The 23,009-nt window shown below is 42.3% G+C and overlaps 3 protein-coding genes across 6 annotated transcripts; 2 read left to right on the forward strand and 1 right to left on the reverse strand.

The window, feature by feature from the left end:
• Positions 1 to 3,643: 3,643 nt before the first annotated feature.
• slc33a1 (solute carrier family 33 member 1) lies at positions 3,644 to 10,101 on the forward strand. Of its 4 annotated transcripts, none has more exons than XM_084559080.1 (9): positions 3,644 to 3,654; positions 4,457 to 4,914; positions 5,043 to 5,196; positions 5,290 to 5,485; positions 5,609 to 5,808; positions 5,929 to 6,113; positions 6,201 to 6,318; positions 6,741 to 6,956; positions 7,042 to 10,101. In XM_084559080.1, the coding sequence occupies exons 2-9, from the start codon at positions 4,499 to 4,501 to the stop codon at positions 7,207 to 7,209; spliced, it is 1,653 nt and encodes a 550-aa protein (XP_084415206.1). In that variant the 5' UTR covers positions 3,644 to 3,654; positions 4,457 to 4,498; the 3' UTR covers positions 7,210 to 10,101. The 4 variants fall into 4 exon arrangements, with proteins under 4 accessions (XP_084415206.1, XP_084415205.1, XP_084415204.1 ...); XM_084559079.1 differs by having other exon boundaries at positions 3,651 to 3,828; positions 4,431 to 4,914; positions 7,042 to 10,100; XM_084559078.1 differs by having other exon boundaries at positions 3,651 to 3,828; positions 7,042 to 10,099.
• Positions 10,102 to 10,135: 34 nt separating this feature from the next.
• rps6kb1b (ribosomal protein S6 kinase b, polypeptide 1b) lies at positions 10,136 to 18,565 on the reverse strand. The gene is made up of 15 exons (XM_084559082.1): positions 18,389 to 18,565; positions 16,827 to 16,870; positions 16,626 to 16,746; positions 16,412 to 16,480; positions 14,438 to 14,585; positions 14,262 to 14,319; positions 14,052 to 14,152; positions 13,825 to 13,915; positions 13,614 to 13,704; positions 13,397 to 13,504; positions 13,243 to 13,305; positions 12,936 to 13,013; positions 12,626 to 12,733; positions 11,692 to 11,804; positions 10,136 to 11,557 (listed from the first exon to the last, which is right to left on the reverse strand). The coding sequence occupies exons 1-15, from the start codon at positions 18,455 to 18,457 to the stop codon at positions 11,302 to 11,304; spliced, it is 1,518 nt and encodes a 505-aa protein (XP_084415208.1). The 5' UTR covers positions 18,458 to 18,565; the 3' UTR covers positions 10,136 to 11,301.
• A 630-nt stretch (positions 18,566 to 19,195) lies between these two features.
• On the forward strand, positions 19,196 to 22,755 carry tubd1 (tubulin, delta 1). Its single transcript, XM_084558551.1, has 9 exons — positions 19,196 to 19,257; positions 19,346 to 19,513; positions 19,601 to 19,748; positions 19,946 to 20,162; positions 20,256 to 20,487; positions 21,520 to 21,684; positions 21,788 to 21,916; positions 22,061 to 22,244; positions 22,425 to 22,755. Exons 2-9 carry the CDS (start codon positions 19,363 to 19,365, stop codon positions 22,528 to 22,530), a joined length of 1,332 nt encoding a protein of 443 aa, XP_084414677.1. The 5' UTR covers positions 19,196 to 19,257; positions 19,346 to 19,362; the 3' UTR covers positions 22,531 to 22,755.
• The last annotated feature ends 254 nt before the right edge of the window (positions 22,756 to 23,009 follow it).

Genomic DNA, 23,009 nt, shown 5'->3' on the forward strand with positions numbered 1-23,009 from the left:
TGTTCCCAGACACCACAGGACACCCTCAGAAGGTCCATGTCCATTCTCTGATGAGTCACAACTGTTTTGGAGGCATAAGGGAGACCTACACAATATTAGGAAGGTGGTCATTATGTTATGCCTGATCAGTGTATTGTCAGTATTAGCATAAAATAGTTCTGCTCATTTATTGCCAGCAGTAGTCCAATACAAAGGTATTAAAAGAACATCTCACAGTATACGTTGCCACATTACGTAACCCTACACCTCAGACTGTGTCAGGCAGAAGCAGCAAGTATGTGTGAGGAGAGGAGGCCCCTGTACTTTAACACGTCTACAGTACTGCATGTTCCAGGTGTGGGTTACACTGAGGACTTTATCTTTCCATGTCTTTTTTAGACAGTGTCAGTTAGACCCGTAGCATAGAGTAAACTACCTTCAGGCTCATTGTTCATAATATGGCCAATAGTTGTATTAGTTGTAGTCGTAAGTATTTTATCCATATAAGGATTTTTACATGCTCCTATGAAAAATTTCCTTGAATGTTAAAGAGGAATGTCACAGCAAAGACACAAATTCCAGCTATCAGGAAGACAGCTTTTTTTATCCGTCTATAATTAGTATCATCTTTCCAGGTATAAAAGTGATCATGAATATACTATGATGGTGTCTTAAAGAAATCAGCTTTCAGATGTGATGTTTTAAGGTTAACAGTCTTGTAACATAAGACAGGCGACATGTTATCAGATGAGATGAGATCTGTATTGAATCCAAGTAGGAAAAATTCAGCATATATAGTTGTGGTAAGGAACTATTAGAATAAAGCTAATGTCTAAACACATGTGTATTGCTCCGTTCAGACCTTGCATTAACATTCGTCCCCGGGGAATCCGATCACAAGTGACAGCATGAAGTACAGGTGTGAATACACCTAGGACACAATGAGGATGCATTTGAGCGATCCGATTTATATGTGCAAGCATTTTTAAAAGCCGATGTTTGGGTGATTCAAATAACTGATGATATTCTTAAATGCTGCACTGCAGACAGAACAGAGCCATTTTTCATGCTTTACGTTCAGCCTGTGCATTTCCCGTTATGACAAGTCAAATATCTCCTTACGTCTGGTTCTCTCTCCTCCTCCTCCTCTTCTCCCTTCCTTTCTGTTTCTTTACCTGGCCAGCCTCAAGCAGGTGTGTCCCGCTACATGAACTTTGTTCTGCTCAATTTTTATTGTTAATGATACAATAAAAATCTAAGTGTTTGGATTGAACTGAGGTGTCTGCTACTACAACTCTCAGCCATTTGAGAACAAAAAAGAAAAATGCTCCCATTAAGCCACATTTTGACTTGGAAGAAAAAAAAGTCACCAACCACAAGATCATTCTGAAGAGCTGTTCTCGAAATTCACACATTAGAGCCTCACGCACACTATGTTCAGAACCAGTGGGGTAAGAATCATAGATGTCATCAGCACCATCCTGTGGAAAATGTGATAAACAACAAAGGTATTGGCATGAACAGTACTACATACTATTTTATGATTGGTTGGTACGTGTCCCTTAAAACCACTCAGACTTGACTTTAACCATCAACCTGTGCACAAAGAATATTATAAATTAAGTAACCTTAGCAACAATACCTCTGATTAATTTTACTAACTGGTGAAATAAACTTGACCATGTTTGATTAATCCATCTGAGGTTATGGTACACAAAATGACCAAAACGCACCTCTGGAAATGGATTTAAAGAATATACAGCATGTTTATTATCATGTTCAAAATCCCCAAACAAGTCATTTGTTGTGAATATTCTTGAGCAAAATTTCAATTCATGAGATTAACTGAGAATTAAACAATATAAAGGCTTTTGTGGGTTTGTCTAGAAGTGAAATAAGCTAGCAGATGTAAGCTTCAACACAGCTTAATCATGGTAACCATGCAACAACCACACATTATAAGTTTCTTGAAATTAAAATGAGTTGCATTATTTTGCTGTATCAGGAACCTTGCATGCAGATCGATGTTAGACCCTCTCACATGGCTACAGCTTCACAGCAGTCATTTTTATCACATGCTGATGCACCCAAATATGTCTCTTGTGTTGTCACATGCCGTTTACGGGGATAAGCAGCTTCACATGTACTCACAGCAACCACAAGGCAGAGCGTGTCGTTATTCATTACCTCTAAATTAAATGTGGGGAAATGGGTGCATCATGACCCTTGACAAAAGATCAAGGAAAAAGATTCTTGTTCAAACATTTTTAAAGGGCCAAAGAGATTTTAGATGTAACTTGATTCTTTTGTTTTCATAGCATTTTTATTTTTTATTGTTTGCTTTCATTCGGATTATGAAAATTAGAGCAAGTGCAAGCCGTCGGAGTAGTGTCTCACAACTCCGTTTTAATTGGGACAAATGTTAAGGACAGCAAGAACATGTGCAGATTATTTAGATTTAGGGTTTAACCAGAGCATAATTATTCACCATGGGACAAGAATAAAACAGTTGCAACATTGTGTCAAACAATGTTAGAGTATTAACAGACATCACTTTAACCAAGATATATTTTACAGAAACCATTTCTGTTTGGATATGGAAAGTGGAAATATTATGACTGCACTACACCAGTCATGATATGTAAGATTTTCATAAGTTGTGGTTGCAGTGATGGACAAAGACACACATCTATATTTATGTCCTACTTTCTTTACATCGTGCACCATATGTTAGCATAGCACAGTAGCCTCACTACCATGAACTATTGTTATATATAGCATTTTTCAGCCAATTAAACTTTGCTTTGTTTGGCAATGAATGCTCCATTTTCGATCGAGTGAAGATTATAGATAGTGGGTAATAAAACTACTTCATACAACACAGTGTTAAAGATTAAACAAAGTATTTCTAACCCTTTTGGCTTCTGATGTCTTATTAAAATCAGGTTGTAGTCAGGGTCACTCTTCAGATGCAGCTTTATCAGTTTATCAGTGAATTCCTCTAAACTTATGACATGGATTAATTTCAGCAAATGATCACATGAGCTAATAGCTAACCAAAAACCAAAGCTTCAGACTCCATCAGAATCAAAAAGTCCTTTCTTTTTCCCTCTCTCATTAATCATCTGATGCCCCCTCAGATTTATCAGCTGTCTTTGCACCTATGTAAAACTGTATGAAACTGTTCAGACGAGCTCCACCTCCAGCAACTACAACCGGTTGCTTACATTGCATTAATAATTTTTATAATAATAAATCAGTCAGAGTAACCAAAGCAGGGCTTTTATATCAATAATTTAGCTACATTTTCTGCTAAAGCCAACTTACTTTTACTCAAGCAGGATTTTTCATGCAGGGCTTGTAAAGGAGTATTGACTTTTCGTTAGTGGTACTTTTCCACCGATACGTCCTCCGGCAGAGCTGAAAAGATGATGACCATGCAGTGAGGAAGGTGAAGACCCCTTACCTGACAACCCATAGCGGTATGTAGTTGTCTTTTGACTTCTGTGCATTACAAAACATTTTTATTTGCGGATACGACATAGTACTGTTCACTAATACCTTGAGGGGGAACCTCCTGCAGTTGAGTTTTGACACGTCAGCCGACGGAGACGGACACATTTAGATGCTGCACGCTGCACACTTCCTGGTTCTTCTGTGTTGATGTCCACCGATGTAAGGAGTGTTAAGTCAAACGGTAGTCTTCTTCTTGTGTTTCTTACCTTTGTCGGGAGGCTGTGGACTTTTCGATTAAATAAACTTAGTAATAAAAATCGATCTTCCGCTGATTGGCTCTGTGATTCAGCCGTCTGTGCTCTGTGCTTTGTTTTGGCATGCTGTCATCGGCAGGTATGCATGAATTCACCTATTGATTTGCTTTTCCTTCTCATCAGTGTCCAGTTTCTGTCATTCATATTTGTCACAATTGGTGTTTTAGACTGTTTTGTCAATTTAAGGTCTGTTTTATTTTCAATACGCCGCCACACGTCATTATAAGGCGACAGCTGTGAACTTTAAATTAACAATTGATTAAACTGCTTCATAATTATGCTGTCACGTCATATTAATATTAGACGGTGAGTGTGTAGCTTCTCTTCTACACATCACACGTTTTCACATCCCTTTTTCTCGGCTATCGCAATGTGCATACTCACTGTACTAGTAGACTGTCAATCATTGAACTCACCCACTCTGTGCAACAGTTTGAGACAAGTGTAGTCAATATGTCACTTTTTGTAACTCACTGCCCCCCCCAACTCAATCATTGCATGTCCAGTAGACTTATATCATTACACAAACCTATCTTTCAACATTGTGTTATACTTTGTATCATTTCTGTACTGTATCTGTATTCTTGCTTTGATCACCCCGCTTTTCTGATTTATTATGCTTAAATAAAAAGGTAGTTTCATAGACTTGCACCTAATCATAAATCTGTTTATCTGTTTCAGTTGTTCTCTCTCATCTCATTCCACAGATTTGCTGAGGGCGCTGCCAGTTTGAGGCCCACCGCTCCACGATGGAGCCCTCAGATGTGATCACGCACAAGAACGGGCGGCAGAGGAAGCCGGCGGTTGGCATGATCCCGCCTGAAAACACGAGGGACATGCTCAGGGGACGGACGAGCTCCTCTGAGTCGGAAGTGGAAGACGAATCGGAGGTACTCGTCAGAGGGTCAGACTCTGAGGACAGGAGGCACCGCAGGGTCCGGCCTGGGGTCCGTGGCGAGCTGGGGAATGTGCTGCTGCTTCTGTTCCTTTACGTGCTGCAAGGTATTCCTCTTGGGCTGGCTGGCAGCATCCCTCTGATCTTACAGAGCAAGAATGTCAGCTACAAAGACCAAGCCTTCTTCAGCTTCGTCTTCTGGCCTTTTAGTCTCAAGCTTCTGTGGGCACCACTCGTGGATGCACTGTACTTCAGCAGGTTTGGTAGAAGGTAAGAAAGATGCCTATGTAGTAATTATGCTGATCCTTAAAATCTGCCTGCCATTTTTTTTCCTCTATCCAGCGCATATTTTTCCTAATAATATCTCTCCTGCTTCCCTTACCTCCCACCTATCTCAGAAAGTCGTGGATGGTGCCCACACAGTACCTGCTGGGCCTATTCATGCTCTACCTTTCTGTTACGGTGAATTCGCTGCTGCAGAGTGAGAGAGGCCCGAACGTGTTAACACTTACTGCAGTCTTCTTTATGCTCGCATTCCTGGCGGCCACGCAGGTAAACAGAAATAAACACAGCGACACAAACATTGTATTATATTCCGAAAGATGAAAGCATTCATTTTCCCTCTTTAACTTCTCTGTGTTTAAGGATATAGCTGTGGATGGTTGGGCCCTGACGATGTTATCCAGAGAAAATGTGGGCTATGCATCTACATGTAACTCTGTAGGCCAGACAGCTGGCTACTTCCTGGGGAATGTACTCTTTCTAGCTCTGGAGTCAGCTGACTTTTGCAACAAATACCTCAGAATAGAGCCAAAGGAATCTGGCATTGTCACCTTGTCAGGTATTCATCCACAACCTGACAGTTCAAACAGACAAAATTGATTTTTTTGTGATAGCTGACAGTTAAACAACAATTGTTTGGGAATAGTTGAATAAAGTGTATTTTTCTGTTCTACTGCTGCAGATTTCCTGTTCTTTTGGGGAGTGGTGTTCATGGTTTCCACCACTCTGGTTGCCATCTTTAAAAGGGAAAATGAACATGGGAAAGGGAAGAAGAGAGTCCTGGAGGAAACTAAAGGCGTCAAGGAAACCTACAAGCTGCTGTTCTCTATCATCAAGATGCCCACAGTCTTCACCTTTTGTGCCCTGCTTCTCACTGCTAAAGTACTTAAACATTACCAGATAAATGTTTGGTTAAACAGGGCCATGTAATTTTGCACATTTGTTATGTAAGAGGGTGACCGGTTAACCTTCATGTATGTATGTCTTCTCTGTGTTTTTTAGATCGGTTTCTCTGCAGCAGATGCAGTTACAGGCCTGAAGCTGGTGGAGGCCGGAGTTCCCAAGGAGCAGCTGGCGTTGCTGGCGGTGCCCATGGTTCCTCTACAGATCCTTCTTCCAGTGATCATCAGTAAATACACAGCGGGGCCCAGGCCGCTGGACATCTTCTACAAGGCCTTCCCTTTCAGGTTGTAACACACACATGCATAGCGGCACACAAACCCATGCGTACTGTACACACCCTCTAAAACACTGAACCTTGTCTTGTGTTACAGGTTACTTATAGGGCTGGAGTATGCTCTGCTGGTGTGGTGGACCCCCAGTGTAAAACAAGGAGGAGGCTTCCCTGTTTACTACTATGCCATAGTGCTGCTTAGCTACGCTTTGCATCAGGTTCAGTATTGCTTTGGGGCTCACTTTGCTAATCCTATTTCTCTCCTGTTATCTTCTTCTAGACCAGATCATACCACAGTTTATCCAACTGGCAGGATTATAGCAGCACACTGATTACACTACCTCTAAGACAGGGCTGTTGACTCTCTGTAAAAAGTATATATATATATATATATATATATATATATATATATATAATGAAGGACTGTGTCACTTAATCACAACTACTGAGACTTAAGGTTGAACATAAGGGTCAAGAAATGCAGAGGAGGGTTTCATTTATCTTCTGTCAAACACTAATTTTCTCACTGAGTAACAAGTCAGACAGTGCGGTTTCTTTTATATTGCTGTCACATTTATGTTTTTTCTTGGAGTTTAGTTAATTCACAGTTAAATAAATCCTCCTTGTGTGTTCTCTCCAGGTGGCGTTGTACAGCATGTACGTGGCCTGCATGGCCTTCCACGCCAAAGTGAGTGACCCCCTCATCGGCGGGACCTACATGACCCTGCTGAACACGGTCACTAACCTCGGAGGAAACTGGCCCTCCACCTTGGCTCTGTGGATGGTCGATCCTCTGACCTCTAAGGAATGTCAGGGGGCTGTCGGGCAGAGCTGCGGCTCAGCTGAAGAGGCAGAGGTGAGTCATCAGGGGGAGGATGTTCATGTGCATGTTCTCATCCTGAAAATGCCCAAACTTATTTTATCCCTGTTCTCACCTCCAGCTGTGCGTCAAGGAAGGCGGCGCTTGCGTGACCGCGTTGGATGGCTACTACGTGGAGTCTGTGGTGTGTGTGGTGATTGGTTTAGCCTGGTGGCTGTGGTTGGGGAAGAAGATGAGGCGGCTGCAGGAACAGAGCCCAGCTGCATGGAGGTGCAATGTGGATCAGTGACGACACTCTGTCATTCACAGACACTTCTTGGTGTGCTCCATATCCTACTCCAAAACTGCTAATTGCTGGACATACTGTAATTCCTTCTTCATCCTCCTGGTCCTTCATCTTCCTGGTCCTGCTCTAGCTGCTGCATTCAGAAAACATTCACCCTCACACTCTCTCGCTTCTGTCACCCTAAAGTACGTACTCAGATATTCACTGTTGTTGTCTTCTCTGGAGGTAAGAATCCACCTCATTATTCCTCTTGCTAAATGTCAAAGTGTCCTACTCAAATTCAAACAGCCTGTCAGACTAGCTGAAAACTATCACGCTGCTTGAAATAGCTCAACCAAACCAGAGCTGAGTCAAAGAGTACTTTCAAACCATTTTCTGGGTTTGTTTTAACCTGCTTGGATTGCCAAGTTAAATCATGTTAAGTGGTTTTAGTAAAACTCAGCACTTCAGGCTTGTTTACCTTCCTGGCCACCATTTAAGCTACATGAAGGGAAAAGAAAAGCAGAACATACAGATGCATTCATCTAACGTAACTGTAAGGTCTCCCATTGGTGTCTGATCTGATACAGGATCACCAAAAAAATAATCCAACTAAAGCCCAGTGTGAAGAATATCTTTCATTGCTGTGTGACTCAGATCTGAACCAGTATTTTCTTAAACGATTATTTAAATATATTTTTTCCTGTAGAGCAATTTGTGCCTTGTTTAGTTTTTCTTTAGAAAAACAATTCAAAGCCAACGTTGTCTGATCTGAAGGTAGAGGACGTGACAGTGGTTTGAAGTTAAATGGACAAAAATTCATTGCGTAACACTGTTTTCAGTAACATGCTGTCATGCCTCAGAGGCAAAAATAAAATAAAAAAAAAATATCACCTGTTCTTATGTAGAATTTCATTTGCACACTACCTAATATAAAAACAGTACCATCACTTGTTACATTCAATGGCTTTGTTGAAGGAATATTATCAATTACATCAAATAAATATTACTCAGCATTATTTGCCAATGCAGCTTTTTACCGTTTCACCATCTTGTTTTTTATTAAGGCTTTTTTCGATATTAGCTTACATTCATTACAGTTATACACCAATCAGGCACACAATTCTGACCACTTTCCTAATATTGTGTAGGTCTCCTTTGTGCCTCCAAAACAGTTGTGACTCATCAGAGAATGGACATGGGCCTTCTGAGGGTGTCCTGTGTTGTCTGGCAACACAATGTTGTTAGTAGGGGCCTTTGGGTCCAATGGGTTGAGGGGAGGGGCCTCTGTGGATAAATTTGGAGGCCAGGTCAACACCTTGTGCTGTTCTTCATGTTTTTTAGTTGTTCCTAAACCGTTTTTGTGTGTGCGTCTGTGTCAGGCTGCATCCTGCTGGGGATGGCTACTGCCATCAAGGAGTGTCATTGCTATGGGGTGGGGGTACCTGGTCTCGTAACATCCACATGAATGCCAGGTCCAAAAGTTTCCCAGCAGAACATTGAATTGTCACATGATGGTCAATGTTATTCACTTCTCCTGTCAGTGGTTTTAATGTTCTGGCTGATTGGTGTAACTGTTATCATTTTCCTTGGCGGTGTTGTTGTCATATTTCTGTTTTCACCAAGGATCTAGTGGAGGATAGGCATCATTCTCCAGTTATTACTACAATAATCAAAAATACCCCTGCAGATCTTCGTGGGTTATAAACCCCAGCCGTCAGGGGAAATGGTCGGTTTGAGCTGTAATAATGTGCTTGGCAGTTTTCAGGCCTCCCTGTGGAGCCTTATTCTACACCCTCTGTCGGCTCCACACATGTAGCAGGTGTATTTTGAGTTTCATCACTTGCTGTTGCCTGTAATAAATACACTGCATTTACTGCCCACAGGACGTTTCATATCCTCGACCAGCAGCCTTCTTGATAAACAAATGTTTAGTGTTTTTCATACTGTAGAACTTAATGTTACCGTATTTTCTCTCAAACCAGCGCTCAAAACCCAAACGGCTCTTTCAAATGTAAATGTGCACAATCAGGGTTCATGTAAGGGTTTGTGTCTGATTGCTTTTATAGTGAACTACAGGTTAAAATGTCCATTATTCTTGAATTACTGTGGTATGTCTGTGAAGTCATCCAGGCCACCGTATAACCAAACAAAAACTAAGCTGAAACAAAGATCATTTGACTTGCTTGAGTTTTCTTGAAGACGTTTCACCACTCATCCAGGTAGCTTCGTCAGTTCTAAATGACTAGTGGGTTTTTATTAGGAACATCTGACGCCCAATAGAAATTCATGAGTAGGGACTATTAATGTCCAGATACCTACTTTCAATTGGACGAATTTGTTTCTGGTGGCACTCGAATGGCACATTAATGTCCACAAGCTCTAGACTCTTTGTTTTTTTTGTCTGATACAACTGAAATGAAGTCCCTCGTACCATACATGAAACTCACATCCTCTCACATTATGGGGCCTTTAATGTTTTTGAAATGACTGAACTATATCTTGAGTGTTTTGGCATTAAAATGACACTGTATTTATTTTGATTTTGGAAACCATTATAGTAGATACGACTGTGTTCTGTTCTGACTACAAATGCATTCCTTTTCATATGTCAGAACTCGCTGGTGTAGTGTAACTGACCTGTAGGTGGTGGTGTTTAATTTCATTTCCTCATAAACCTTCATGTTTTTTTTTTTTTAAAAGTACATTTGATTTTTTATTTTGCACTGTTTTTGTTTACAAGTCCAAATCTCAAATCAAATAAAAGAAAAGGAATAAAGCACAGGGTATGGTGAGAAATTTGAATGTGCTAGCAGCTGTCCAATGATGTTGAACTTTGACATTGAGAGGCTGCAGATTTTAAATAAATCTGTAATTAAAAAAAAATATATATGCACACTTACGAGGTCTGTGGTTGTTCTTCTTCCAGTACACAAAAGACACGATCCACTTATTTTTCAGTTTTTTATTTATAATTTTCTTGCTTTTCGGGAATTCTAAAACTTCCCTCCTAAACAAGTTAATGCTGATGCAGGAGGCTGTAAATGTTGCCCCAGTTTTTTTTTTTTTTGTTTTTTGGAGAATTAAACCCCCGTAGCGGCAGACAGTGTCCAGATCAACTGGCGGCACAATCTCTCCAGTATGAATCACTCCAGGGGTCAGACTGGGGTGTCTGAAGTCCCGGGCCGCAGTTGTTGCATGTCCCTGTGCAAAGCAGCACTGAGATCAGTGTGACGTTTTGGGCGATGGTGGGAAAAGCGACGTCCGTCTGAATTGTGTCTGGTGACAGCTAATCCAGTGACTGGTGCATCTGAAAAGCAGATAGCTGAAGTATGGATCCCACATCAAATAAGCCATCTCACAACCCACAAGGTTAATGCTGAAAGAATGTAAAAAGTCAACATTATTTTTTTTTTCTTCTTTAATTTAGGCTCTCTCTGATTGATCACTGAAGTATAGCACAGGTAATGCATCCATCTTGTAAAACCTCGTAAGACATAAAGCTATATTCATCAATACCAGAGCCTCTGCCTGTCTACTACTACTCACAATGATCCTTCATTTGATCTTTTTTTTTTTTTAAATAATGAACCTAATTAATACTATTTCATTCAGAGCCAGGAAGCATTTTGTCTAAGAAGAAGTCAAAATCTCCCAATGGAAGCAATTTCCTCACTGGCATTCATTCAAATCGCACAAAGCACTTTGGACAAGTCGTACATCAGACTGTGTTTCAGTTTGAATCGCGTGCACGCTGTGTGATACATTATCAGCTTTGATTCACACACACAAGCTGCAGCTCCTCAAAACATTTCCAGTCCTTCTAGTCCATTTCAGAGGAAAAAAGGGGGAACAAAAGACGAAGGTCGACAGACCTGAGGTGACGGAGAAGTGGTGAGACGGTGATGTTGTCTGTAGCACTTAGTCGAAGCACGCTGGAGTCCCAAACGCACGCACAATCTCCAGGCTGTGACAGTTCATGTAGTGTGCGGATGTGCAATTTTTGGATTTTTCATTGTCTCTAGCATCCGTATCTTGTTTGTTTTTTAAAAAAAATATCAACAAAGAAAAAGAAAAAAGTCAAGAAATAAATTTTCCTAAACGGGCGCGGCGGGGTCATAGGTTCATACGTAAATGCTCGGGGCGTTTGGCCACGACAGGATAGGTTTGCTGCTTCATCTGAGCGAGGTTGACCCCGGCGGGCTGACGGATGGGGAGAGGGGCCGAGGCCTCGGAGCTGGTCGTGACGTCCATCTGCTCTGGGGCGGACACTTCCATGGCCTGGTCCTGAGGGGACTGGAGGACACTCGATCCACCGCCCTGGAGGAGGGGGCTCCGGGCCCAGCAGTCGCCCGCTGAGAACTTGACCGGGCTGAAAGGACAGAGGAAAGAAACAAAAGGAAAAGACAAAAAGGTCATTTATGAAGTGTTTATAGTGGTCAGGAACACTGCAGATTTGGTTTCTTGTGTCATTTTAACAGTCGTCATTTGTCACCACTGACATACCTGAGAGGTGTTCTTGGGCTGCCCATGATCCGTCGAGGCGAGCGGATTTTTGGCTCAAATGAGAACCGTTCTTTGATGTTTTCCAGGACTGATGGAGCAACGTAAGTGAAACCCTAGAGAAGCACAGATAGGACATGAGAAGGGTAGAAGCAGAGCTAATGTGAGGAAGAAATTATTAACTGGCTAAACATTTTGTCGTATTACTACTGCTTTGTGGCAGAACAGCTATGTTTGCATGGACCCTAGCATGCTACATCCCAGGGTCCATGCCTCATTAACCGCTCAAAGGGAATTTACAATCTGACAGAGAGAGCTGGTGCAAACCTTTGAAAATATTAGCACCTAGTAACCGTGTATAAGCTCTCAGGGTGAAATGAAGACATTCTTCCTGCACGTGTTTGCCTAATGCCAACATCAGGTGACTTGAGGCTGTGTGGTAGAGAAATGTGTTGTTCAAACAAGTGTTTGAAATGATTAACGAAGCCGGAATTGATGTCGGCAACTCTGGTCAAAACGTGGTCACCGTCTTACACTGAATGATATTAGTCAATAAAGTTGGGAAAAATGTCTTATTCTATGTTTTCATTTTGATTGTGTGAAACCTGACTCGTGACAATACAGCGAGACTTCAAACAAGCAGATGCAGGAAACTGTCTGCATCTAAATAAATCGTTCCAAGGGTTGTATGCCTCGATATCAGATCGTTCAAATGAAGATTGATGTGAATCGAAAAACTACGTTTTTTTAAACCTAGCCATAATAATAATAATAGAAAATGCATCATGTCAGTACAACCTTCTAAATCATTAGCTTATGTCTGATAACATTAGGTTCTTGTTTGTTCTCTTGGCCTTGTGAGATAATGCCTACTTGAAATGAGAAACCAACATTATTAGAACAAAGAGAAGCTGAGGAAAGCGCAGTCAGAAGTTACCAGGAAGGCTTGATTGGCACTCTCGCTGAGGGTCGAGTCATCCGGGCTGTCGACTGGCGTCTGACTGGTGAACTTGGAGTCAAACTGACTCACGTCTTCTGCTGATTGCTACAAAGATAGAACAAACACAGGTGAGGAGGTGTTGCAACATGAGCGGACGTGTCGGCCGCCAAGATGAACAGGAGACGGCCTGAAACGGTAGAACGCCTGAATTCAGTTCCTGAAACGTACTCCAAACTTGAAATTCAAGAAGCACCGATTGTGAGCGTTGAACCTGAAACTAGGGGAAGCTCTGTCCACCGATACTCACTAGGAAAGGCTTGAAGGGAGGCTCCACTTTTCGCGCCAGCAAATCCTCCCAGTTGATGTGTCGAAAGAAGGGATGAGCCTGTGGGATAAGCACATGAATAGAAGGCCATAAAGCACACATGTAAATATACTGAGTGCGTCTTAGGAGGGTTTGTGGCTAGACTAAATCATAAGAACAGTCGTGGCATGTACACCAATTATCCATAACATTATGACCTTTGTACAAGCATATTTAATGAATTTAGCTACTGGCTGCAGCTAAAAATAAGAATTACAGCTATGTTTACTTCATGAACTGAGATTCTCACCTGCACTTCCGTGGCGTCCCCTGCTCCTGCTCCCAGCCGTGATGACGCGTTTCTCTTCAGCAACTGCACAACCAAAACAGCACTGAAATGTCAAAAGGATACTCTGCGGAGAAGCACCTCAAGTAATCTAAGCTCTGAGAAAAACAGCAAATACCCGTTTGAGGAGATCTCTGGCTTCTTGTGTGAGGTAAGGCGGGAGGCTGAGCTTACACTTCAGGATCTTGTCGATGGTCTTTTTGCGGTTTTCCCCAGTGAACGGTGGCTATGGTAAAAAATCAAAAACAAAAAACGCAGAAGTCAAAAATTTGATGAATATTTTATAATATTTGTGAAGCAGAAAGCTTTTTTTAGGTTGTAAATTTTTAACCGACCGCTCCCGTGAGCATGTCGTACATCAGGGCGCCCAGACTCCACCAGTCCACCGCTCTGTTGTGGCCGCTCCTCATCAAGATCTCCGGAGCCCTGTAACAATGCCATACGTCTTATGCGTTAAGGAGCAAATATCATCAGTGAGCTTGAACAAAAAAAAAGGAAAAAAAAGAAGAGGAAAGCATGCTACTGAATGAGATATAAAAGACTTACATGTATTCAATGGTACCACAGAAAGTGTGAGTGACCGTGCCGTCGTGGATGGATTCTTTACACAAACCAAAGTCTGTCAGCTTTACGTGACCTGAAAAGAACACGTCAGCACACATTCATTTACAATACGGCTTTCTGCACCAGCATTCAGTCAGAAAAAGATCAAATGTGAAAAGTAATCATTACATGGCTAAATCTTAAAGCCACATTTCTCTGTCCGCACCCACCTTGGTTGTTGAGCATGATGTTCTCAGGCTTCAGGTCTCTGTAGATGATGCCCTTCTGGTGCAGGTGGCCCAGAGCCATGGAGATCTCTGCCAGGTAAAAACTAGAGAATGAAACAGAAGACTTTTCACTAAATGCTACAAATGTAACGCCAAGAAACGGCACTTTGTATCTAAACAAAAGAACAGAAGCACTTCATGGCCTATGCTCACCAGGCTGTGTCTTCCATGAAGATGCCCTCCCTCTCCAGCTGCATGAAGAGCTCTCCTCCTGAACACATATTTGTGATACATTAAACATCTGCTATTTGATGGAAAGAAGAGTCCAAAAAAAAAAAAAAAAAACTACTGTATTACTGGTTGACACGTGCATGCTCGTGTGCACTGACCGCTGAGGTACTCCAGGATGAGGTATAGCTTCCCTCCCGTCTGGAAGGCGTAGATGAGATCGACGATGAAGGGGTGCTTCACCTCCTCCAGGATGTTCCTCTCGGCCTTGGTGTGGGCCGTGTCCTTGGCGTTACGCACAATCATAGCCTGGTGACCCCCAGCACAAACGAATAAATGAACATCAGTGAAGAAGCAGATACGGCAAAGAGAGGAGCTGCTTGCCTGTTTGTTAAGAAGGACTAGAGGAAAGTGTTGCTGAGCAGCTCAGTCAACTGTACCACTAAAATAAAGGAGGGACGTCAAATTATTCCTGACACGTTACAGAAATTAATGAATTAAATTCAACAGCAGAAATTGTGCAACATCTAAATACTGACTGTTCCTGAAGTCGCTCACATAAACGCAACCCAGAGGTTTACAATGAAAACTATTAAAACAGACGCAGCAGAGGGAGGAACAATGATATTAACAAACCAAGCACCATTGTGGTTTTATATGTGCACAGACAGAGCCTTTAGTTCCTCTCCACCCCACCTCCTCTCTGCCGCACTTAGTTCTGTTTACGAGTCTGTCTGAAAGCTGAACAGCTGACCGTCAGCGAATCTTTTTTCAAATGGGCTGATTTAGGATTTACGCCATTTTATTTGAAATCTCAGCCCCCACAGGCTTGTGTTTCCTTTACCGAGCAACCGAAGGAAACTATTTTTAATGGCTCTACTACGCTACTGGCCTTTACCCACCCACGTTTATCAAGCATCTCAGACATCATGACAGGCCAGTGTCAAAGTAAAACACACACACACACTCAGAGCACTGACTTAAACTTCTCTCTTCAGAGTATTTGTGTCGTAAGTGTCTTTTGGATTCAGAACGACTATTTTGTCTGCACAACTTACATGTTGTTGTATAATTGCCTTTAACAACCATAGCATCATCATAACATCCCTGCTGTTCTAACTGTATTTTAATTAAACATAAACAGCAAGAATAATTGTCTGTGAAGGTTCTTGGCCATCCACCTGGACTTGTTTGAGGTTTTCTTCAAGGCGTTTCACCACTCATCTAAGCGCTTGCTCACCTGCAACGGGCGGTGAGTATCTGGCTGCGACAGACTCTTGACTCTCCTAGTTTAGGTGTTCCTAATCAAAACCTAAACTTCCCAGTAGTCAGTTTGAACTGAAGAAGCCACATGGATGAGTGGTGGAACGTCTTCAAGGAGTTCAACAAGTCAAGATGCCTTTGTTTTTTTGGATATGCAGGGATATTTAAACTCTTTTGTTTGCAGTGCATCAAATGTTAGACACTGGAGGTCTTCATACAAACTAGTTTTACTCCAGTTTGATCTTTGGAAACGCTCTAAATCAAATTAGGAATGCACACTGCATATTTTACCCCTCACTGTCCACCTGCTGGCAAACCCTGACAGGTTGGGACACATCTGTAACTCTCCTAAATCCCGGAACAAGGACCCCTTCCTCAGCTGAGAAACTCCATATGTCAGTGACACAAATATTTTGGGGCATCAGGGCTGATTTAATCCGCTGAGATGCTTCATAAATATGAGGCCTGGCGTCTATCCCAGCACTACAGTTCTTTATCAAAGCTGTGCGGCACATAAACGCTCTCGCAGCTGAACAATCGAAACGAGAGCCTGAACTCTGGCAAGCCTTCAATGTGTCACTAGGGTCGTTAGCCAATCAGGAGCAGAAGCAGCGTGAATCTAATGTGCTGAGTGTTTACAGATGCCAAGTCTGCAGTAGAGCAGCACAGTCGGCAATCTACCAACTAGCAGTGAAATCTTACCCCACCACTGCCATCAGCGACAGCCAGTATTTGCAGACAGAAGCAACATAATGTCGATTTATAATCACAAGCATGGAATTATATTCATACGACACAAACTTAGAGCAGCTCCACGTCCCTGTAACTGATGTAACTTGATTGTGTTTGGTGTCGATGAGGGGAAAAAGTACCTTTTTTAAAACTTTCATGGCAAATATTTTGCCCGATGCGGCTCCGACCACTTTCCGAACTTGGAAAACCTGCACAGCAAGGAAAGTAAAATGAACATGTTTAGGGTAGGAACAGCCGGACAAAGTCAATATTATTCCACACTTCAGGTTACAGAGGCTGGCTGACTAATATGTGGAGTGTGCGCACATTCAGTGTGCATTCTCTCAGCAGTACCTTTCCATAGCCGCCCTTCCCCAGGACCCGCAACAGCTCAAAGCACTCCGGTCTGATGTTCTCCGTCCCCTGATTGACGTTGTCCTCAGAGATCTCAATCTTCTCACAGTCGTCCATGTTGCTGCGGTGACAAAAGCTTGACATATTATTCCCTAAAAATATGCCACCATACAACGACATAATAGACATATAAATACTTACAACTCAAATCCAGTGCACTGGTCCATGATATCATTAATCTGAGCCTGGAAGGAAAAGCAGAACACTGTTTTCCAATAAGGCAGTGGGCAGAAAACTACTATGTAACTAAATTCAATATATACTGGATATACCATCACACTGGTGACAACTAATGCACTGCACTAAACCTCCCTCCATGACGATGATCATTTTAAAGGATGTAGTTTGTGGTGCTGTTAAACTGGATTGAATTAAACACCAAAGGGTTTGGGGACTAAAATGGGGTTGTCAAAATAATAGAAACATGTGTCGGTGCAACACAATACAATTCAAAAGTACTACAAAATAAATATTAATCAAATGCTGAATACCATAACCTTCATGAAACTAAGACTTAGTGCAGGACTGTTACATTAGAATTTATTATGAACTGGCAAGTGAGCATATACTTAGCCATTAAGACCAATTTCCATTTACGAGACTCCAGTGACTCTAATTCTTAGTAAAAGAATTTCCCTAACACATACTTGAGGGCCTAAAATAAATCCTATGACCAGAAAAAAAAAGCTGCAATTAAAAAAATCAAGCTTATTTGAAACTGACATTTATGTGTAGTTGAAATCATGTAATTACATGTCTATCTATTTACTCTATACCTACTTATAAGTGCACAACCAGTTTGATCATTTGGCTTTTCAGCAAGAAAGACAAATATCATCTCATTCCATTTCCTGCACTTAGCGCTCACTGTCAAATGAATATTTCATACATAGGTTGCTGATTGAGATGGATGATTGAGAAATAAATAGTTACTTCACATGACATCCATCAGTAGGACAGGTTTAGTCCAAATAGTCTGCCAAACAGTAGCTGCTGTGATTTAATAGATGTCCAATCCTTGGTATCATAAATGTCATGATGAAAGACATCCGGCAAAGGACAAAGGTTCTTTAACTTCTTTATGAAAACATGCACAGACTGTATATGTGTGTGCAGATCATTTATGTACATTACCCTCAAATAACGGCAGTTGGTGTGTTGTAATAAGATAGCTGGAGTTGTGCATTAAGCTGTAAATGCATGTACTTTAAATAATTGATATTTTTAAACACATATTAGTGTTGGTGCTTTTTATATCTCAGTATGAACGGAAACACACAGGGATCAGCTCCCCGTCCGCACAGACCCACTCTGTTTCAGCCTTGCCAAAATAAACTGTTGCACACGGAGCCACATTTAACACAGCTGCACCTTTGGCCAAGTAAGGGTGGCTTGCACAAGTCCAGCATGACAGCAATGGCTTTTAAACGGGACAGCGTCAACGGCGCGTGCATTTTATCGCTAGCTGATATTACTACTGAAATAAAAAAAACAGGACAAGTGACAGCTCTGTCATGATCGCTGTCAGGCTAGCGGTGGTGAGCTAGCATTAGCATGTGCTATGTCGCTGCATGGACAGGCCCGAGAGCTCCGGCTGCAGGAGCAGGCCTGCGGTGGTGGCTGGCAGGCTACCAGGCTAACAGCTAGCTACCGTGCGTGGAGCGTTTCTGCTGTGACAGCTGCCCCAGCCTCCTCTAAAGTACCTCATCAGTCTCGTCGTCGGAGACATTTTCCTCCGGTTGGTCCAAATCAATGTCAAACACTCCAGCCATGGCAGCGCTTCGCTCGGATCGCTCTGTCACAGACCGCAAGAATAGCAGGCGTCCCCCACCTCATGGACAAACACACACCGCCGCCATAACCGGCTACTACACTGGGCATGCGCACTGCAACACTCAACAAAGGGGGCGGTGACATGTTTTATTTGGTCATAAACTCACTGTGTTCACCACGTACATATAAATAAACAAACATATCAGTATACACAAACTAAGCACAGTGATTTTTATTTGTATTGTAGCATACTTTCAACTGTAAGTTACTTATTTAAATAAAATTTAAATTAATATATATATATATATATTCACTTTATTCATTTATTATTAATAAAGTGAGTAATATTAATTTAAGAAAACTGCATTAAACAGAAAACGGTATGCTTAACATTGTAACAAAAACATAATAATAATAATAATAATAATACGAAGAATAAGAATAAGAATAAGAATAAGAATAAGAAGAATATGAACAATAATAATATGACTGAATACGTTTTAAATTTAATTAAATTTGTGAGACTTATTTGTCAGCAACTCCTCCTGTGGTCATCCATAAGTCTGGGAATAGAGCCTAGAGGTCATAAACAGACAATAAAGGACATGATATGAAAATTTAAATCATGTTTACTGAGAAATTGTGGGGACCAAAAAAAACATCGATGGCATGGAAAGTTTATTTGGGAGTTTTATTTTGAAACTTTTGACGGTTTTAACCGGAAATGCCGGTCTAACTTGTGGCGCCCGCGTAGCTCCGTTTCTACCCACAACAAACTACTGACAGCTCATACACTCATGTAACTTTACTTTTACAGCTCGACTTCATCGATGGATCAACCGAACGCTGTTCCACTGTGATCAGAAAGTTATCCTTCCTTGTTTAAGGTCCGGGTGAGTGGAGCATGTCCGTGGTGACCGTCCAGCTGGGTCAGTGCGGTAACCAGGTGGGACAGGAGCTGTTTGACATCATCTGTAGCGATGCTCAGGAGGGACAGAGGAAAACGTACTGCGCAGCCAGCTGTGAGCGGTTCTTCCACCAAACCGCACACGGAGGTAAAGACACCTCTTCCGGGTCTGAATAAGTTTGATTTGTGTCTTCTGCACACGTGTTTTTACCTGCAGTGTCTCAATGTGTGTCAGACCTTGTGGCCAGGGCGGTGCTGATAGACATGGAGCCCAAAGTGATCAATCACAGTATGATCAAGGCTGCAAAGACTGGCAGGTGGAGGTATGGAGACAAGTCACACTTCAGCCAGAAGCAGGGATCTGGAAACAACTGGGCTAATGGGTAAGGAAAAAAATAAAAATAAACTGGAACGTGACCTCTCTTTATAACTAAACAATCCCAGATTAAGATCCAAGGTAGATCCATTGACTTGTAGGACATCTGAGCAACAGATCTAACAGAGAAACAGCCATCTTGAACTCAGATGTCACTGGAGGTTGGGGTTAAAAGCTGACCATGTCCTTCTCGTGTCCATCAAGGTATTGTGTCCACGGCCCTCGTCACAGAGAGGCGGTGGAGGAGCTGGTGAGGCGGGAGGTGGAGCGCTGTGACAGACTCGCTGGGCTCATGGCCATGATGAGTGTAGCGGGGGGAACGGGGTCAGGGGTCGGTACCTACGTTACACAGTGTCTCAGAGACATCTACCCAACGTCCTTCATCCTCAACCACCTCACCTGGCCGTACGGCACTGGGGAGGTATGGAGACTGATTAACTTATTTATCTTAAACAAGTTTTACAGTAGTAAAGTAAAGTGAGGTGACACCTTTCCCCCCCATCTGTCCTTTCAGGTGATCGTCCAGAACTACAACTCTGTGCTGACGCTGGCTCATCTCTACCAGCTCTCAGACGCTATCCTGGTGCACGAGAACGACACGGTGCACAGGATCTGCAGTCAGCTGCTCAACATCAAGCACATCTCCTTCAGCGACGTCAACAGGGTTATCGCCCACCAGCTGGGCGCCGTCCTGCAGCCCGCGCTCACTGCTGAGTCCCACGGAGCCTACAGCAGAAACCCTCTGGGTGAGATAGGCTGACACACACATATGAAAGCTTTCCTAGAAGGCCTTGATCATTAGAAATATATCACTGGTTAAGAAGAGATGTAACTGTACTGTAAATATGCCCAAATACAGATCACGAAGTCGCATATGATCATCAAAAAAACTAATTAAAAGAGTAATTCAGTGAAATCTCTATCAGAAATGCAATACTCTGATGAAAAATGAGGGCATCTAATTAAACAAGTGGAATCTAATTCAAAAATTTCTGAAAAAAATGGAACTTTTAAAACTTTTGTCAGTGAAAATAGCGATCACTGAAAATCTACATAAACCAGAAACAACCAAGTGATGTGATCACGCCCATGGACTACTACACACATCTTCTGACTCACCCTTCATTTTGATCTCAGCTACACGCCAATAATAAATAAATAATAAAGTTTTCAGGTTGGCAACATCAGTCCACAGACACAGAGACAAACATACCAGACCTCCAACTTCCATCCCAAACTGATCAAGTATCTGGGATGATCCACAGAGGCCCCTCCCCTCAACTCATAGGACCCAAAGGCCCCCACATTCTGTTGCCAGACACCACAGGACACCCATAGAAGGCCCATGTCCATTCTCTGATGAGTCACAACTGTTTTGGAGGCACAAAGGAGACCTATACAATATTAGGAAGGTGGTCATAATGTTATGCCTGATTATTGTATAAAGATCAGCAAAAATACTGAGATCCACCTATGAGATAGTTCTTGCTAAAGTAGGAGTTTCCTGAACCAGATTTAGCTACGATGACGCATACAAAGACTCACAAAGTAAACACAGTACCAGTAACACCATTGCATCTGCTAATTCTAAAATCAAGTTAAAAACCAGACGGAGAAAACTACTGAGAGCTCATCGTTTTTCTGGCATCCAATCCCTCTGCCACTGATTAAGCCACACCGTTAGGGACAAACCTGACTCGGTCAAACTTTCCCACATCCAGCCTTTGCTGTCCTCGCTAGCCGGCCCCTCTTTAACTTTATTCCTTAACATCTCTCAGGTGAGCTGGTGAGTGCTCTTGCTTGCCACCCAGAGTACAAGCTGCTCAGTGTGTGCACCATCCCCCAGATGCCCAGTTCCTCCATAGCCTACAGCACGTTCAGCTGGCCTGGGCTGCTTAAACACCTACGACAGATGCTCATCTCCAACTCCAGGATGGAGGAAGGCGAGTTCAGTCAAAAACTGATTTGTAGTTTAGTCTGATATATTAGTAGTAATAGTGTTTGTTCGGGAATTGTGATGAAACGCTTCTGTTTGTCTTGTGTCAGGTATAGACTGGCAGGTGCGTCCATCTGCAGGCTCTGGGCCGACCAGGACTCTGACAGGAGGCGGCTTCAACACCTCTCTGGCCAACCTGCTCATACTGAGAGGGAAAGATGTCTACAGCACAGAGACAGGTGAGAGAGGACGATTATTACTATAGCTATTGATTTCACCTGATACATCTATGGCAATCACAAAGGAGATGTTGTTTTTGAAACAACCTGTGTATTGAAACCTTTCAGATTATACAGAACAAGTAAATATTTTTTTATCTACAGGTGGTTTTGAGGATCCGGCCCTCTACACTTCCTGGCTCTCATCAGGAGAAGCTTTCAGCTTGTGGAAATCCCCAGTCCCCTTCAACAAGTATGAGAAGTCTGCTACGCTGGTCAGCAACAGTCAGGCTCTGCTCAGACCTCTGGATGACATGGTGGGAAAAGCCTGGAACATGTTTGCTTCCAAGTGAGTCAGTCCGTTCACTCGCACGCTGATTTTTGTGCTCTGTAAATGTCTGAATTATCTGAGGGACTATTTCTGTTAATGCAGTTTATGCTGTATATTTGAGCATCCCACTTTACTGAAAACTGAAAATCCTGAGTAAAAGTTCACCCTGTGTCTTTCTCATTTCGGTTCCTGTTACAGAGCCTACATCCATCAGTACATTAAATACGGCATCTCAGAGGAGGACTTCTTGGACAGCTTTACGTCTCTAGAGCAGGTCATCTCCAGCTACGGTCAACTGTGCTAGCAGTGGGAAACCACGAACTTTATGTAAATAAGAGAATACACCATTATGTTGGATATTGCTGATGCTTAATATGTAAATAAAATGTGTTTTAAATTTGGCTTAAAAGGAATTCTTTCAATCCACTTTGTCCGACACCTGGAGTGGAAAGAACAGAGTCAACTTCTGAACCACAAGTTTCACCGTTGTGCACATTTAGTGTAGGGAAACTCCACGGGAAAGGGTTGGGGCTATGATGACTGTGTGTTCGGGGAGGTAGAGTGGCTTATTCATTAATTTGAGGGCTGGTCATTTGATTCGCCACCCCCTCCACATGCTTAAGTGTTCTTGGGCAAGACACAGAACCCAACACAGCTCCTTAGCACGTTGCTTAGCAGCTCAATTGCCATGGCGTGTGAATGAGAAACATTGTAAAGCACTTAGTACACACTATTTACCATCTATTTTAATGTATTAGATTAGATCTATAAAATTAACATGAG

This window comes from Chelon labrosus (genome assembly GCF_963514085.1).
Source record: "Chelon labrosus genome assembly, chromosome: 13".
NCBI lineage: Eukaryota > Metazoa > Chordata > Actinopteri > Mugiliformes > Mugilidae > Chelon > Chelon labrosus.